Source organism: Trichoplax adhaerens, genomic scaffold (genome assembly GCF_000150275.1).
Source record: "Trichoplax adhaerens TRIADscaffold_17 genomic scaffold, whole genome shotgun sequence".
Lineage (NCBI taxonomy): Eukaryota > Metazoa > Placozoa > Uniplacotomia > Trichoplacea > Trichoplacidae > Trichoplax > Trichoplax adhaerens.
In genome coordinates, this window is record NW_002060959.1 from 211,617 (window position 1) to 227,233 (window position 15,617).

Genomic DNA, 15,617 nt, shown 5'->3' on the forward strand with positions numbered 1-15,617 from the left:
TTAAGCCGAGAAAAAATTGATTATAATATTAAAATAGCGCCATGCAGAAAATACAAAAACGGCTACTTCAATATAACCCACATGATAAAATCAGATGAAGACATTACTATAGTTAGCAACAATTACTTAGCTAATGACCTTGTCTAATAAATGGAGCAAATCAATTTAATTGTATCTCATTGCCTTTCTTTCTATATAAGAGTCTTTCTCCAATTTAGTCTTTATCTGCACCTAAAAAATTTAATTACCAATATAAGATTAGTAGACTTGCATCGTAATTCCATTTGCACTAATGAGCTGGCAATAGAGTCTTATCAATAGCTTGCAATTAAAGTTCTAATACTGTTCACCTCAATTCTTCTATCTATATTTTCTATAAATAAAGAATAAGTATGTGTATAGCAGGTAATTCATGTCAATCTTAATATCTATTAACTTTAAGAATTTATAAATGAGATTATGTGATAGTTAGAACTAACATTTACGAATGAATTGCAAGTACTAATGCTACGTCAAATTACCCATAATTTATCTCTTATTGTCCTATTTTGAATTAATTCTAGCACAGCTAAACCGCAATAGAACACTTTTTACTGGCTTTCAATAATTTTCAAGCTATAACTTGCTAACTTATTTTAGCTCTTGCCCCGTGAATCATACTTTGGCTTATTTGGTACTTACTTGAATCATCATGCTAAGTGATTCAATCGTTGAAATCTTACGCCATTACGCTCAGGAGTTTAAAGCCACCATTCCTATTTCAGACATTTTAATTGCTCTCAAAATACACGGAGTTTTAGGATATGGTGATATAAACCGAATCAAGGAATTATCTGTGCTAGATGAAATGAATGATTATTTTCTTGGGATCATCTTTGATAAATTCAGAGATCAAGAGTTTTATATACTATGTGATATCTTAAAGCAGCACAATATTAAAAGTGTGCAATTGTTTGGATTTCAGTTAGAAAGAGACGCTAAAGGTAATAATTATATCGCAGCTACCATGTTTCTTGTTTTATAAACTCGAGCTATAATACTATTTATAGTTAGGCAAAATCTTATCATTTTTAATCTTTACTTTAAAATCTACAAGTAATTGATATCTGTAATTACTAGAATAGATTAATTTGCAGAAGATATTATTGCGCTAATAAAATAACGAGCCTTTACAGACTATCGTAGATCAGATCCATATAATCGTAGAATTGCAGATATAGTTTATAGAAAACTTAATTATTAGGCCTATATTTAATTGAAGAGAAATCTCAAAGGAAAAGTGTCAATAACATAGAAGATCCAGTATCCCCAAAATCGGATACTATTCAAGCCGGTGAGTACGATATTATATAAATAGATAATCGACCACAATTCTATGTTAAATGATGGCTATTAGTAATCAATAATTAAATTTTAAACTTAATTACATTATCTGTTTAACCTATAAGAGCAAGCGATTTACTGCTAAGCTTTCTAAAAAGTAAAGAAACGATATAAATGATATTTCTTCATTTGGAATCTATATTAAACAGAAGACATTGACAAGTATGGAAAGAACGTAAGCGTCACCATTGAAACCGTCGCAAACACTCTAACTGATAATGAGTACCTAGCCCTCGGTAAGAAATTACGCTAATGGTACAATTCACAAAATACAGTAGAGCTTAACATTATCTATGAGTATATGTTACGATGCGTAAGCTCGTCCAAATTATTCTTTAGAAGGATAGTTTTATTTTATGTGCGCTAAGAGTTTCTGACGAGACTATAAAAGGCTGGTGCCTGAAGACCCCTTTTTAGTTAGTTAGTCGATTAGATAGTCAACTAGTTTATCAATTGCTATTGAATTGTAAAGACTATTATCTTGGGTGCCAAGATTTCTTCTGTAATAAATAGTAGAAAACCTCTGACTACCTCATCTACACTATCCGTGACGCCATAATTATACTATAGTATTCGGTCATTGGAACTGAATTATTTGGTGATATAGCTAATCTCACCTCTTTAAGTCAGTAAGTGGCGTTCTCCGTAAGGATTGGTGTGTGTAGACTACTTTATCACTAGTGATGTGTGACAGTATAATATAAGCAATCCATTTAGTGCAATACAACGAATAATTTTTAATTCCTTATAATCTCAAAGGGAGGTTGCTAGAACAGAATTCAGCTCGAATTTAACTAGTTTTAGTAAATTGCCACAATAGATATCTGTTACATTATTACCAACCAGTAAATTAAAATCAACTACTTAATTGGAATGAATCTGCTAGTAAATCAAATATTAATATGAATATTAGTATTTTATTGGCTTAAAGTTATTTCCACTCTAGCTTGTTACAATCGTAACTATAACATAGTGATGAACAAACTTTATTAAATTATAACATATTAATTTTATTACGTAGATGCTAAAGCAGCTTCTATTCTTACTACAAATTCTTTACTGTCTAAAATTGTCCGTCGATTACATCACAATCTTAATGGTGAGATTATTCAAAATCAAGAATATTGGAAATGTATCAACGATCTTTACTCTTTGACCCCTTTTCAAGATCATGAAATAGAGTCCATACTCTATTTTATTGTGAACCTTTGTGACTTCCAAAAAATACTAGATACCAAATGGCTCTATCCATTAGCTAGAACCGCTCGAATTTTAATATTCAAATCATATTCAAATTTAAAAACTAATAGAATCAATTTCCACAGACTGTCATTGTATATACATACGGTATTAATTCGATCGCAATCAATTCGTCATTTTCGTAGCATTCCACAGAAAATCTTACCCCTTGAATTACTGATTACTGAGTTAAACATCATCGACTACCAACTCCGTAACATAAGCAATGAAAAGCTTTATCAAACCGAATTTGAGCCGTTTATTTCGTTTTATTGTCCTCAAAATCCAAATAAACCATCTCAAATGGACCGAAAGACTTCAAAGATACAATATCAGATGTGGACATTATATGAACAACTCGATGAACAGAAGGAACATTACGCTGAACTGACTTATTTGATCATTGATACATTATCCACTATGATCAAAAGTAGCAAAAATTCTTCAATTCAGAAGCAATGTTACTTATCTATTACCGTTGTGGATGAAAAAATACAATCAGCAGATCACGAATATGGGATGCAGGATTATTTTTTTCAGCTCATCGATGAAGATATCAACAGTAATTGTATCCAAATACTACTAGCTAAATATATCATTGATGGGATTGATATTTTAGAATCCAAAACTACATTACTGCCATCATTGTACGATTGCATAGCCTCTGATTTACGTCACATTCGGTCTATAAATATTTGTATGCCTTATATTGACGACATGCTGAAGGATCTTAGTTACAGCAGCACAGTCACGACGACATCGGCAAATCACATCATGGAGTTATCTGGCCTTTATTTTACAGCGCTGGCAAATATGGGTAATATTCCATCGGTATTGAATGCTAGCGAAAAAATTGTCACTAGCCATCTGCAGAAGCATCTTCTAACAACCGAAATGAGTGTTAACCACTCTTCCAATGTGCAACCACCTCTGGTGGTGTTATTGCCGTCTCCAAATATGGAATTTGTTGGACGACAAGATTTACTTCAATTGATGAAACAGAATCTCGACGTTAACAACAATTGCTCAGTTTCAATGGTCAGCTTAGTCGGATTTGGAGGAGCAGGTAAAAGTACATTAGCTTTGCAATACGCACATAATCATATTAAATCACGAAGCTACGATGTTATTGCATGGATACGTGCGGAAACATTAGTTTCTCTACAATACGGACTAGTTTCATTAGCAATACAAATGTCTCAACATTTGTCTCATACCAGTAGTACATGTCCGGCATTACATACTCTAACATCTATATTAGCTAAATTTCAAGCTGATTCACCAATCAAGTCTAGTAGTTGTCGGAGTGCTATACTAAAAATTAATGCTTCTACCCAAGAAATTGAAAGTGTAGTATCTAATGCTATAAAAATTCTGGAGACCTTCCACAATCTGAAGTATTTACTAGTATTTGATAATGCTGAAAATAAAGAACTGGTATCCGAATATTTTCCACTCTATGGTAATGGCCATATTATAGTTACTTCCCGTAATCTTAGTTGGCAACATCAAATTGATGTTTCTTTATTCGATCGCGCATTATCTATTGAATATCTGACATCGGCATTATCGTCAAAGATCCAAGATTTGACAAATAATGCAGGCTTAAATGCATTAGCTGATGAATTAGGTGATTTACCGTTAGCCTTATCTCAAGCAGCCAATTACATGAAGCAAAACAGAATTGTTATTGATAAATTCGTTAAAAAGTTGGTCACTCAAAAAATTGCAGCTCTGCAAGTGTCAGCCTCAGCACTAAACGATTATACCCAATACAGCCAGAAACAATTTATGAATAATGGTAGTCAACACCAGTTAGCTATTAATTATCAAGAAAATCAGGAGCAAATGACTGTTTATATGCATAGACGATCTGTTTCTACAACTTGGAGTATGCACATGGATATTATTAAACGCGAAGATAAAACTGCTCTACTCTTAATGCAAATTATGGCTTATTTGTCCCCTAATGATATCCATTTAGCGCTTTTAAGAGAAATTCTACAAACTTTCGCTGAAGATACGGATGATTACAAGAAAGAAATGCAAAACATTGATTCTTCTTTAATATTGTTAATTAATTATTCTCTAATTAATGGTCACAATGATACTTACTCTTTACATCGACTCTTACAGTGTGTTATCAGACACAATAATCAACAATATAATCTTGATGTTACTATCTTACAACATTTATTCAACTACTTAGATCATCGCTTGACAGTAGTAAATCGTGGTATGGATGGATGGTATTCAGGTGCAGATGTCATTACTCATGCAGAACTATGCTATCAGCATGCAGCTCATAGGGATTCATTTTTTCCAATGAGAATCAAAATACTGAGACATCTATGTTATTTCCATGTGAGTACTAAAAATTATCGTAAAGCTAAAGTGTATGTAGAAGAAGCAATGCAGCTAATGGATACTAAGGAAGTTCAAATTAATGAAAAAATAAGCAAAGAAAACTCTGATCCGTATCTCGTTGACTATTATCACGATAAAGCCTTAATTTATTTTTGTTCCGGTAAAATCGATGTATTTCCAATAAGAAATACTACAGCGAGGCAACGTTTATCAATAGCTTTAGATTTATTATTAAAATACCCATCTAACCCAATTGATTTAGCTGAAGTATACATAGCGCTCGCGTCAACAATAAGTGAAAATAAGAAAAATTATCAAAATTTGCATCAATATCTAGCGCTAGCAAAAGAAATATTAGATTCTCATCCGATACCTCAAGATGTACATTGTCGATACTACAACCATACTGGACTATTACACTACTATGAAAATAATTATGATATAGCAATTAAGAATTGGCAATTAGCAGTTAAAACCAAGTCTGATTTGGTAGGAAATTGTCATTTAAGTATAGGTTTATATTACAGTAATTTAGGCCACGCATACTCCGGTTTACAAGACTATGCAAGCAGTTTAAGATATTTCGAGAAAGCATTAGAAATGAAATTAAATTACTCACAATTAAAGTGCTTACGTATATAAGAAATTATATCCAGCTTATGAACATTACTAAATCCTCTATTATCTATAATGAGACAATGGGGAATAGACTTAATTTGCACAAGGAAGACAAGAAATGAATTACCATCTGTTTTTCTAACATGTAGCTCTACTTCCTAATATATAAAATTAGTGGCTCAAGCTAAGCCAAATATTGCAATACTTATTATATTCATTTTTTGTATGAATATCCATAGGCCTATGTAAGACGGTGTAATATTTTATTCTAAGTTGATGATATATTTAGTAATGTCTACTGTAGTTATAGTATTTAAGGTGTGATAGATATTCTGTTAGATGCTTAAGTTTTAAATATAGCTAGCTTAGTAACTGCATCCTTTTGAAGAGTAGTGCTACAGTGCTCAGCCTAGAGCTTCACATGAAAGATGTAAACTATCCTGTATTTAAGATTCTAATACTGAAGTGTGTAGTCAGTAAGGTGCTAAGATTCTTAACGCGGAAATATGTATAAGCGGGTAGTTTAGTAAAATAGTTCTTTTTCGTTAGAGGTCCTTAGCTTATCGATTACGTAGTATCTTTGTAAACGAGGTTTTGTTCAATAAATCATAATTTTCTAAAGTCTTGGACATTCTTTATCTATCAACCTCACAGCCTATTATGATAGAAGCTGATTTATAGTTTTGCCTGTAAGGTTGCTTAGTGTATTGCTTACCTATTTTAAGTTGGCCTGGGTAAATATTCTGTCTTTATATATGCTTACCAGTGCATAGTATCTACAAATTAATGATAATTACAAATTTATGGTCATACCAAATGACTTATAATTATCGCATAGGCCGCTATATTAATTTATGGCATGGTCGTGCGATGACAGAATAATATTTAAACATCAAATAAACTTTCTGATATTAAGAATTTCACTGCAGTATTTGAATCTATGCTGTTCCATACCTTAAAAATCTGGAAAATAAAATTAATTCGAAAGAAGACATCTGGTAGATAGCAGATCGAGTCGGTGTGTAACCTGGGCATATCACTTTTTATATAATAAATTTTTTATCAGATTTTGACCGTAGAGAATCTCATACATCGCGAAACGTTTTCATTATCGATTTTAAAACTCACAGTATCAAATTATAGATTGAAATGATACTCTATGGGCTCAAAAATGATCTGATTTATAGTTCATTAAATTCGCAGGTATAATCATTTGCCTTCTGAATTCTTCCTTTCCCTTAACTAAATACTATAGATATACTAGTAAGTATTGTCGATATATCGAAAAATGAAATTTTAACAGCGACTTGGCTAACGTATATTAGTACCTTATTATGCCAGTTGAAACCTTTTTATCTACCTATCTGGTTGCAAGAGGTTAAAATTTTTACACGATGATAAGATCTTCCATCCTTTTCGGTATTTCTTTTCGATTGGTCAGATACGTTTATTATTATTAAACTGTATCAAAAATTATCCTATCTTGTATCATCCTAATCGAATAGTTTAGTTAGCATGCATTCCCTCCATATATTCTTATTTCCTACTTTATACTACATTTATGATATTTTTTATCATCGCCTCTTCAATTCAAGATCACCTTTATATACCGAATACTGCCCAATTTGATACTTGCAAAATTTTTTAAATGCGTATTAATATACACACACTCTTTAGCAGCGTTGCACGTATTCCAATAAATATAAAGGTATCACTCTTAATTATTTTTCTCTATATATAATTAATTACTGCAGTATCCTGCTTATATTGAAGTAAAAAAAATTAAATCATGGCAAATGCCAGTGGACTCTCGGGTGCTCCATTACCAAACAGGAAATCATCTGCAAGCGAAACAACTACCGATGAAGAAGAAAGTGGTTCAAGTGTACTTTCAGAAAATAGCAGCTCTAAGCCGTATGCAATAAGAAGATAATTCATGAATTTTCAACTTGCTTCACGGTTTTTGTACCATACTTTATTTCTAAGAGGGACTAAATTATTTTAAAATTAAAAGTACTTGCTTAAATCGTTCTATGTCTTAGAATGCCAAGTTTTTCCTTGATTGAATATGATACGATTTCCGAATTCTATAGTCATCGACAGAAAGCAGCCTATCTGCTGGTATCAAAATCAACTAACTACTCTTATTTCTTGGCAATAAGTTACTAAGTAGTGAAGCAATGCGATATAAAGCTATTTCAAGCTAAGATTAGTTTTAAGAATCAAAATTAATAAATTATAATCAATAGATGAAGCTTTCTGTATCTAGGTAATTATTCAGATAGCTCGTCGATTGCCTAAGCAATTCATGAAGAGTTTTAGTAAGCTTTTTATGACAAAAGTAAAATTTGAAGGAAATGATCGTCAATCATCCTTATAGAAGTATCTTTATTTCAAATTACTGTGTAGGATCAGTTATCAGACCTAGATATGCCTATAATATTTTAGGATTAAAGTAAGATATCCCAACAAAGAGTGAAAAAATACCAATATAGTTTTAGCTTGATTCAAGTTCATTTTTTTTATAGTTGTCGTTGTGCCGTGCAGTTAGATTTGAAACATGACTGTTTACTTTCCGTGATTATTTACTTCTGTCCCCATCATAATCCACAATTTTAAAGATAAATTTCGGATCAGCACGCGTTAATTGAATAACTTAAACTTTTTAAAAATTTCATACCTAAATTCTTCACCTAAAATCTGGTGAAAACTTAATAAACCAGCTCAATATTGATGCAAATTTGAGTAATAATTCATTAGTAAGTCAAACATTACTATAAAGTCATGAACACAATTAACTAAACTGAATCTATGTAAAAAAAACCTTGTTTTCAATAACTTAAATTATCTTCCACTTTAGAGGACCTATGGTTTGGTCAAGCACTCATAATTCGTATCTACTACGTGAAATCTTTGCTAATAAACCGTGGATACATCGTTTTCAATCTGTTGATAGAGGCGCTGTCTGGCGAAAAATTGCTGAGAATTTAAACGCATGCCAATCAACAATATTCCGCGTTGATCATAGGAGTGTTCGCGACCATTATAATGTCTTAAAAAATAAATACCACAAAAAGCAAAGGGATAAAACCTGGTCAGGTGGAATTGGGTTAGAAGAAATGGATGATGAGAGATTACTAGCTGAAACTATAGACAGATTTGCGGAGTACGACTGGCAACACCGTAAGAAACAACGAGCAGCATTGCAGGATAAACAAAAGAAATCACAGCGCACATTGATGGAGAACCTTAGTAAAACATTTAACAGCCGAGACCGTTTGGAAAATGATGGGGATGAGCCTGCATCTCCTAGTAAAATCGCAATCATGGATACCAGCATTTGCCTTATAACAGAAAAAAGTGATCGGGATCGACAACTAAAACTGAAAGAGATGACACTTTTATCTGACTTATATAAAAACTTGATGGAGAAAATACAGGAAAACTTTAAAGAACAAAGGCACACTCAAGAAAAATATCTGGAGGTTATAGAGGAGAGTCAAAGGCAAACAAAGACATTAATTAGTAATCAACTTGAAATGATACGGGTGCTAGCTAACATACTAGAAATGCAACAGGAAAAGTATCAGTAATTACTAGAAAGAAATTACCATAAAGCATGAATTAATAATATCAAAACTACAGTAGTAACAAATTTCAAACTGCCCATCTGAGAAAATCATTTAACTCAAGCCTTATTTGCACTATTTATATCGTAATAAGGACATTCCGAAAGATATCTTGTTTATAAACTTTAACTGTCGAATAAGCTTTTTTCTGGTAACGTAATAAACATGAAGTAACTAATATTATAAATTATTGTATTAATATTCCTTTCAAGAGTGTTTTATACTGACGTATAGTAATTGAAATAATCATCTGGTAAAGCTTGTCAACATTTATTAAATCCGAACTTGAAGGCTAATTACGCAAAGAATAGTACATTATTTGTGCAATTGATTAATGCAATATGAAATCGACAATACTACGCGTATGTTATGAAAATAAAACCAGAGCAAGTAAATTTACGTTTCTGTTTTCCAATTGGTTAAAAAGAAAATGCCAGTAAAAACGTAGTTATCAAGTAGAAATAATGAATGGAGCTAGGTTTTTGTCGATAATGCTTCCGTGTGTAGAACGAGCAGGCAATTTTGCAGCCATTTATAAGAGAACTTATCATACTACAACAAGCTATCGGCTTATAATCTATATTTAATTAATAACTCTTTACGCTATTTTAAAAAGTAATATCCAATAAAACCTTACTTATTATTCGTTAAAAGTGTTTCTATTTGAATCACTATATTATATTGGCAGTGGCAAACAGTTACTTTTAAGCACACTTCTGTAAATGTGTGATTTATAAAGACCAAGGGCAAATGCGAATTGATTTTTTATCACTGATTAATTGCAATTTAAATGCAGTCCTTTGATAATTTCACGTTTCATATTTTAAGGTACGGTATCATGAAGGTCAATCACAAGAGTATGTAATTATATATTATATTTTCGGAATTTACAATAGAACTAATAATTTGGCAATCAATCCTTTTCTGCTACTAAAATAAGACAATTTTTCAAGTTAAACAATTGCAACTCTGCAAACGTTTTAATGATGTAATAATGGAACAATAATTTTAAAGGAGAAAACTTCGTAACATTACAGTAAAATAAATCTTCGGATAACCTAAGCTAGAGAATAGGACATCCAAAGCTTAAATTCTATGATAAGATTATGTAATTCACACAACTTTTTCAACTATATGCTCTCTTCGTCCTACTACTAATTTATATTGAAATCTAATTGCTCTGATATCAGCTAATAGCTAGTATTTATAGGAAATTTGAAAACTTGCTATACTCTGATGATAATACAAAAGTTTTAGTGATAGCATCAGTTATGAGGGATATTTGTTAAAAAACAGCAAAATCCAATTTTTCTCTATAGAATTATAGTAATGTTTAGTTTAACTCACAATGAAAAAAACATTCTCATGACTATGGGATTGACTTAGCAAATACAAACGATATTACTTAAAGAACTCCTATCTTGGGTATAACATTAACTTCCAAAAAGGTTGCCCTTTGAATCTGTACGCATTTAAATCCAAATTAGTTTACTTAAGTACAAAAACTAAAAGTTTTTCTTTATGCTTATTCTTTAATCATAAATTAGATCCTTTGATATGGATGCACGCATTCACTCTTAAGAGAGATTCGTAAAATTTCCTTAGCAATTGTCTCCAATTATTAAAAAAAATTTCTATTTATTTTGCTGCACTTATGTACCAGAATAGATAATAACATAAACAATGAAATTTTTACGGTATTAAACTAGCTAAAAAAGCATTGCAATTCAGATTCAATGCCACAGCTTGCACAGTTACGAAAATGAGTTCTAGGATATGTCATTCAACAGGCTTTTACGCATAAATACTGGTGTAAGAGCATACATCCGGTTACCATATATATAATCCATCTGAACTTGTGATGCAGTCGTCATTTTACTAGTAATAAATATCTCTGCCTAACGATTATTTAAGATATTTAGTTGATGCTATCGGTTGAAATCATTATTTCTTTAATATACAATAGCACAAAAATCACTAGTTCAAATATGAATAAGATCATTATAATTAAGATTGCGTCACATAACATTAATAAATTTTGCCTTTAGCTATAATTATTATTATTATAAATACTAAAGTTGCAGTTGAATATATGAAATGCGATCTCAATTTACTACTTATCACAATAGTGAATAAATATTAAAGCAGCATGATACTATATAGATAATAAATGTCTCTACTCACCGCAAATAAGAAAGATTTTACATTCATCTGCCATTATACCGTATTAAGCTTGGTAAATAGTTTTTCTCTAGAAAGGAATAATTAAACTTCGATATAAATAATAGTTAAACAATTTCCAGTCCTATTATAAATGTTTATTATCTTGAATAGGCAAGTATCACAAAACAGCTTTGCAACAAGATAACGCAATATACGATCAATAAGTCAATTCCTTGAACCACGTATCAAGGAACGATATCTGCACTATCACAAACACTTTTGCTCTACTAGCAGACTACACAAAGACTTAAACGCCTCGTATTTTACGTTAAACACTAAGTTGGAGAAATTCTTCTTTATTTCACGATATACTGCATTTATATACTATTCCTCAATAGTTCATGAGTCATAGTTAATACAATTAACATTAGAATCATATACTGAATTAGATATTAATTTTAGCTACTGCTCCCTTAATGCAGACAACAGTATTTACGAACATAGACATGTAATGACTAATACAGAATAGTCAGATTAGGATATGTCCTATCACGGAACATTTCCATGATAATTTACAGTCTACCATAAGTAAATTACAATCACAATGATTCGAACTGTAAGCAGATGATTTGCATTCCCTATTATAACTATTAATTTCAGTATATGTATAAGTGTCACTGTCATAAAAAGTCAGTGCTATGTTAAAACACAGTATATCCGAATTAGAAGTTAACTAAATAAGGATAGTCTAACAGAATTATCCTAACATAGTTATTTTTACTGTAATATAGTATTTAACACTGTAACAGCAAGCCTAATTCTGTAAATATTCATCTTCAAATGTGATATTAAACTTATCGTACTGAAATAATGATACATTCTCATTCATTTAATCGCAATCCATCCCAGAAGTTAATATCGAATAAATCGTTAGTAATATAATATCATTTATTTGCTTAAGAAGATGCTTAAGTCCATTTTACTGTGTACCACTACTGCAGACTTGGAAAACTTCGCATTATAGATAGCAAATAAAACACTCAGTATAAATTTTTGACGATCACCTGATCTATTTCATTAATCGATTGAAGGCGTAAAAACAGCATATTTACTGTAAATGATTTTTTCAGCTGGTTTACAACAATATATGGGAATTAATTGAGTTTAATGATTCAAATTACTTTATCAGATAAAAGTACCTCGATCCCGAACTGATTATGTTCTCTGAGCATAGAAAGACTTATAAAAGCAAAGTAGAAGTTTTACTCACGATTAATCTACCTATATCATCAATTATATTGATATTATCCTCCAAAAGATTGAATCAAAGTAAATTGAAATCTTCTTTTCAAGCAATAATACTAATATCCACAGCTTATCAGGAACACTGTATGTGACTAATTGATTATCATCATACAATTTTACAGCATGCACGCCGTAAAATGTTCTTTGTTAAATTTTATAGATTACCAAATTGGTTGGTATTCTTATAAGTCTATCCTGGTAATGCTAAAGCAAAAAAAAAATGACCTCTAGAATACTCGAGATTCAGTAAATAAAGTATACATTTTAAGTAGAGTCAACTTAGTTCTTTTTCCCCAATAGCTTCTAAATCTAAGATATTACCCTAATGAAATATCTTAAAATTGTTAAATAAATAAATGCGATATTAATAGAGAAGTTAATTTTCAATTATTTTTAAACCGATATAGGCTTCTATTTGCCTATCAAACAAGCATTAATTGCCGTTGAATGCAAAATACATTTCCATTAAAAATTTAGCAAACAAACATAGAAAGAATTTCTAAGCTAACAATAGATGTTATTTGACATCTTTTCGTTGATCTCCGGAAGCATTTAAAAGGCAAATGCAAGACTGGTTATCCGTATGTTTAATTAATCGACGGTAATTTTTACGTTCACTATACATGAAGAATTATCACAATGCGTTAAAATTTTTTGTTTTGTATCATGAATGTCGATCACCGGAAAGCAATGGCACTTTTTCTCCTCCTTTCTTCTTAAATACTAGATGTATTGAAATTTTCAATCAAAAATTAAAAGGAAATAGTACTTAAATATGTTGTCACGAATAATATTTCCTTCAAGGATAAAAAAACTCAATATTTTTAAGCAGCTTATTATTATATTATAAGAATACCTAGCCTGGCATACTTGAAAAAGAAAATAATAAGTCGCTAAAAATCCAATTTTTATAGATAATGCTCAAATACTTAAATTAAGCGCAATATTCTCTCAATAGTAATCACGCTATGGTTGCATTAAAACCCCATTTGAACGGAAATGCAACTTGCAATCTTAAATCTAGATTTCAAAACTATTTATAAAATTGAACCTCTAGAATGAACTAACAAAGAAATTACCCTAATCCTATCATATAATCATATCGATTCGCGAAAGCTATTACTAATTGTCTATTTAATATCTCAAGATTCACAATTTGATAAAACGTTAATTTATTATTAAATGCGATCAAACCATATAGATTGAAAAAGTTGCAAGGTCTTCCACTAGGTAATCAAGTTCAAGAATAGCTTTTATCGTTGGCTTTAAACGATAGATTATAGACTAGTTGATATTAAATAAAACTGTTGAATTCATTGTAATAGTGATTATGATCAGTAGAACAATTATCAGGGAAAAAGATATAATTTAACTTATATCCGTATTTGAGCGCAGCTATCTAAGTAAGTACCATGCGTTATATAATAAAAAAATAGACATATGCGTAATATTAGTAAGTAACTATGAAAATCATTCCCATATTAATTTTTTTGCCAACCATAAATGATGTTTACTGAAATTGCTATTTCATATTTGAAAGGAGAATTCTAATTGGTTAGTAATAAATATTTCACGCAATGTCAATATTTTTAAATAATTTCTCAATTGATGAGTAAAATAAATCCAACATTAAAACTTATATTAATATTTTCAAAACAAAATTGACAATGCTTGCTGAAATAACTTTTGCCAATGATTTTAGGCAGAAATTATTTCAGCAATCATTAATGCTATATACTATACTAGATAGACATGTAGCCAAAGCACTACCAATAAAATTTAACAGTTGGAGAAACTGATTCATAGATTTAGATTCATATTGACGGATAACCTTTATTGCTCCTCTATTCATCTATTTGATGAATCGAAAGCACGCATCTCCGATAATACAAGTTATCTTCAATTTTACGTTATTTCAAATACATTTTCATTACGTATTTATAATAAATTGTTCTAATCTTGAATTAAAGATTCTCAAAGTCAGACAGCTTCAATACATGGTTAGATATCATACTTATTTACTGCTTGTATGTATCCTCTAAGATACTACTCAAAAATTTATTCGTACATCGCTGACGATATACGTAGACGAGTCCTAATATTGATTTATCACGCCTATACTAAAGCTATCTGTCGTAATAATTCAATTACAAACATTTTAACTATACTTTCTCCAGTAGTAGGAACAATAACCATACCTAGACTCTATTTCAAATGCAACTATTAATGATGACAAGTACAGTTCATATCGAGTTTGTTAGTACGAAGCCGAAGTACTCGCCATAATAGTAAACAAATATAATTATGATCTAATAATGATTATACGAGTATAATTGGCTATATAACAGCATTTTTTCCTATACGGGTGTTTGCTGATGGTCAATTAATTGATTGTTATTTCATACTACTTTCCTACCCAATATGAGCCTAAGCTAAAATAAATAATTATAGCGGCTTAGCAAAAGATAACTCATACTACGATCATAGGCAAAATTGTGGTATAAATTCAATTGCTATAATTTACGCATTAAATCTGATTTAGATACCAGATTACTACAATAATTACGAAAGGTACTTAATGATCATTCTTAAATCCATACAACGTAAGATCGATTTAATCTAAGCTTATCATATCTTTCATGGTTCTGTATTTCTGTAACTACAGAAGCAGGCATTAATAATAATCTTACTTCTCGCGTAACTCTCGAATTCGGAACTTAGTGGCTATTAATAACTTTAATATCGGAGGAAATGACAGATAAATTTCATTGATAAAATCTGAATAATTTATAAATTTATACTATAGACTATAGAATATAGTAACAAATTATATATCTCTCAAGATGAAATGGATATAATAATTGATGGAACAAATTTAGTATTTAAAAGCTATACAATTCCGAGAATATCGTA

At 30.6% G+C, this 15,617-nt stretch overlaps 2 protein-coding genes across 2 annotated transcripts; both read left to right on the forward strand.

Moving 5' to 3' along the window:
• Window positions 1-691: 691 nt before the first annotated feature.
• TRIADDRAFT_60677 (uncharacterized protein) lies at window positions 692-6,481 on the forward strand (the record flags this gene model as incomplete). The annotated part of the gene is made up of 5 exons (XM_002116633.1): window positions 692-983; window positions 1,244-1,333; window positions 1,533-1,619; window positions 2,405-5,478; window positions 6,446-6,481. The coding sequence occupies 5 exons, from the start codon at window positions 692-694 to the stop codon at window positions 6,479-6,481; spliced, it is 3,579 nt and encodes a 1,192-aa protein (XP_002116669.1).
• A 915-nt stretch (window positions 6,482-7,396) lies between these two features.
• TRIADDRAFT_60678 (uncharacterized protein) lies at window positions 7,397-9,200 on the forward strand (the record flags this gene model as incomplete). The annotated part of the gene is made up of 2 exons (XM_002116634.1): window positions 7,397-7,521; window positions 8,468-9,200. 2 exons carry the CDS (start codon window positions 7,397-7,399, stop codon window positions 9,198-9,200), a joined length of 858 nt encoding a protein of 285 aa, XP_002116670.1.
• Between the last annotated feature and the right edge of the window lie 6,417 nt (window positions 9,201-15,617).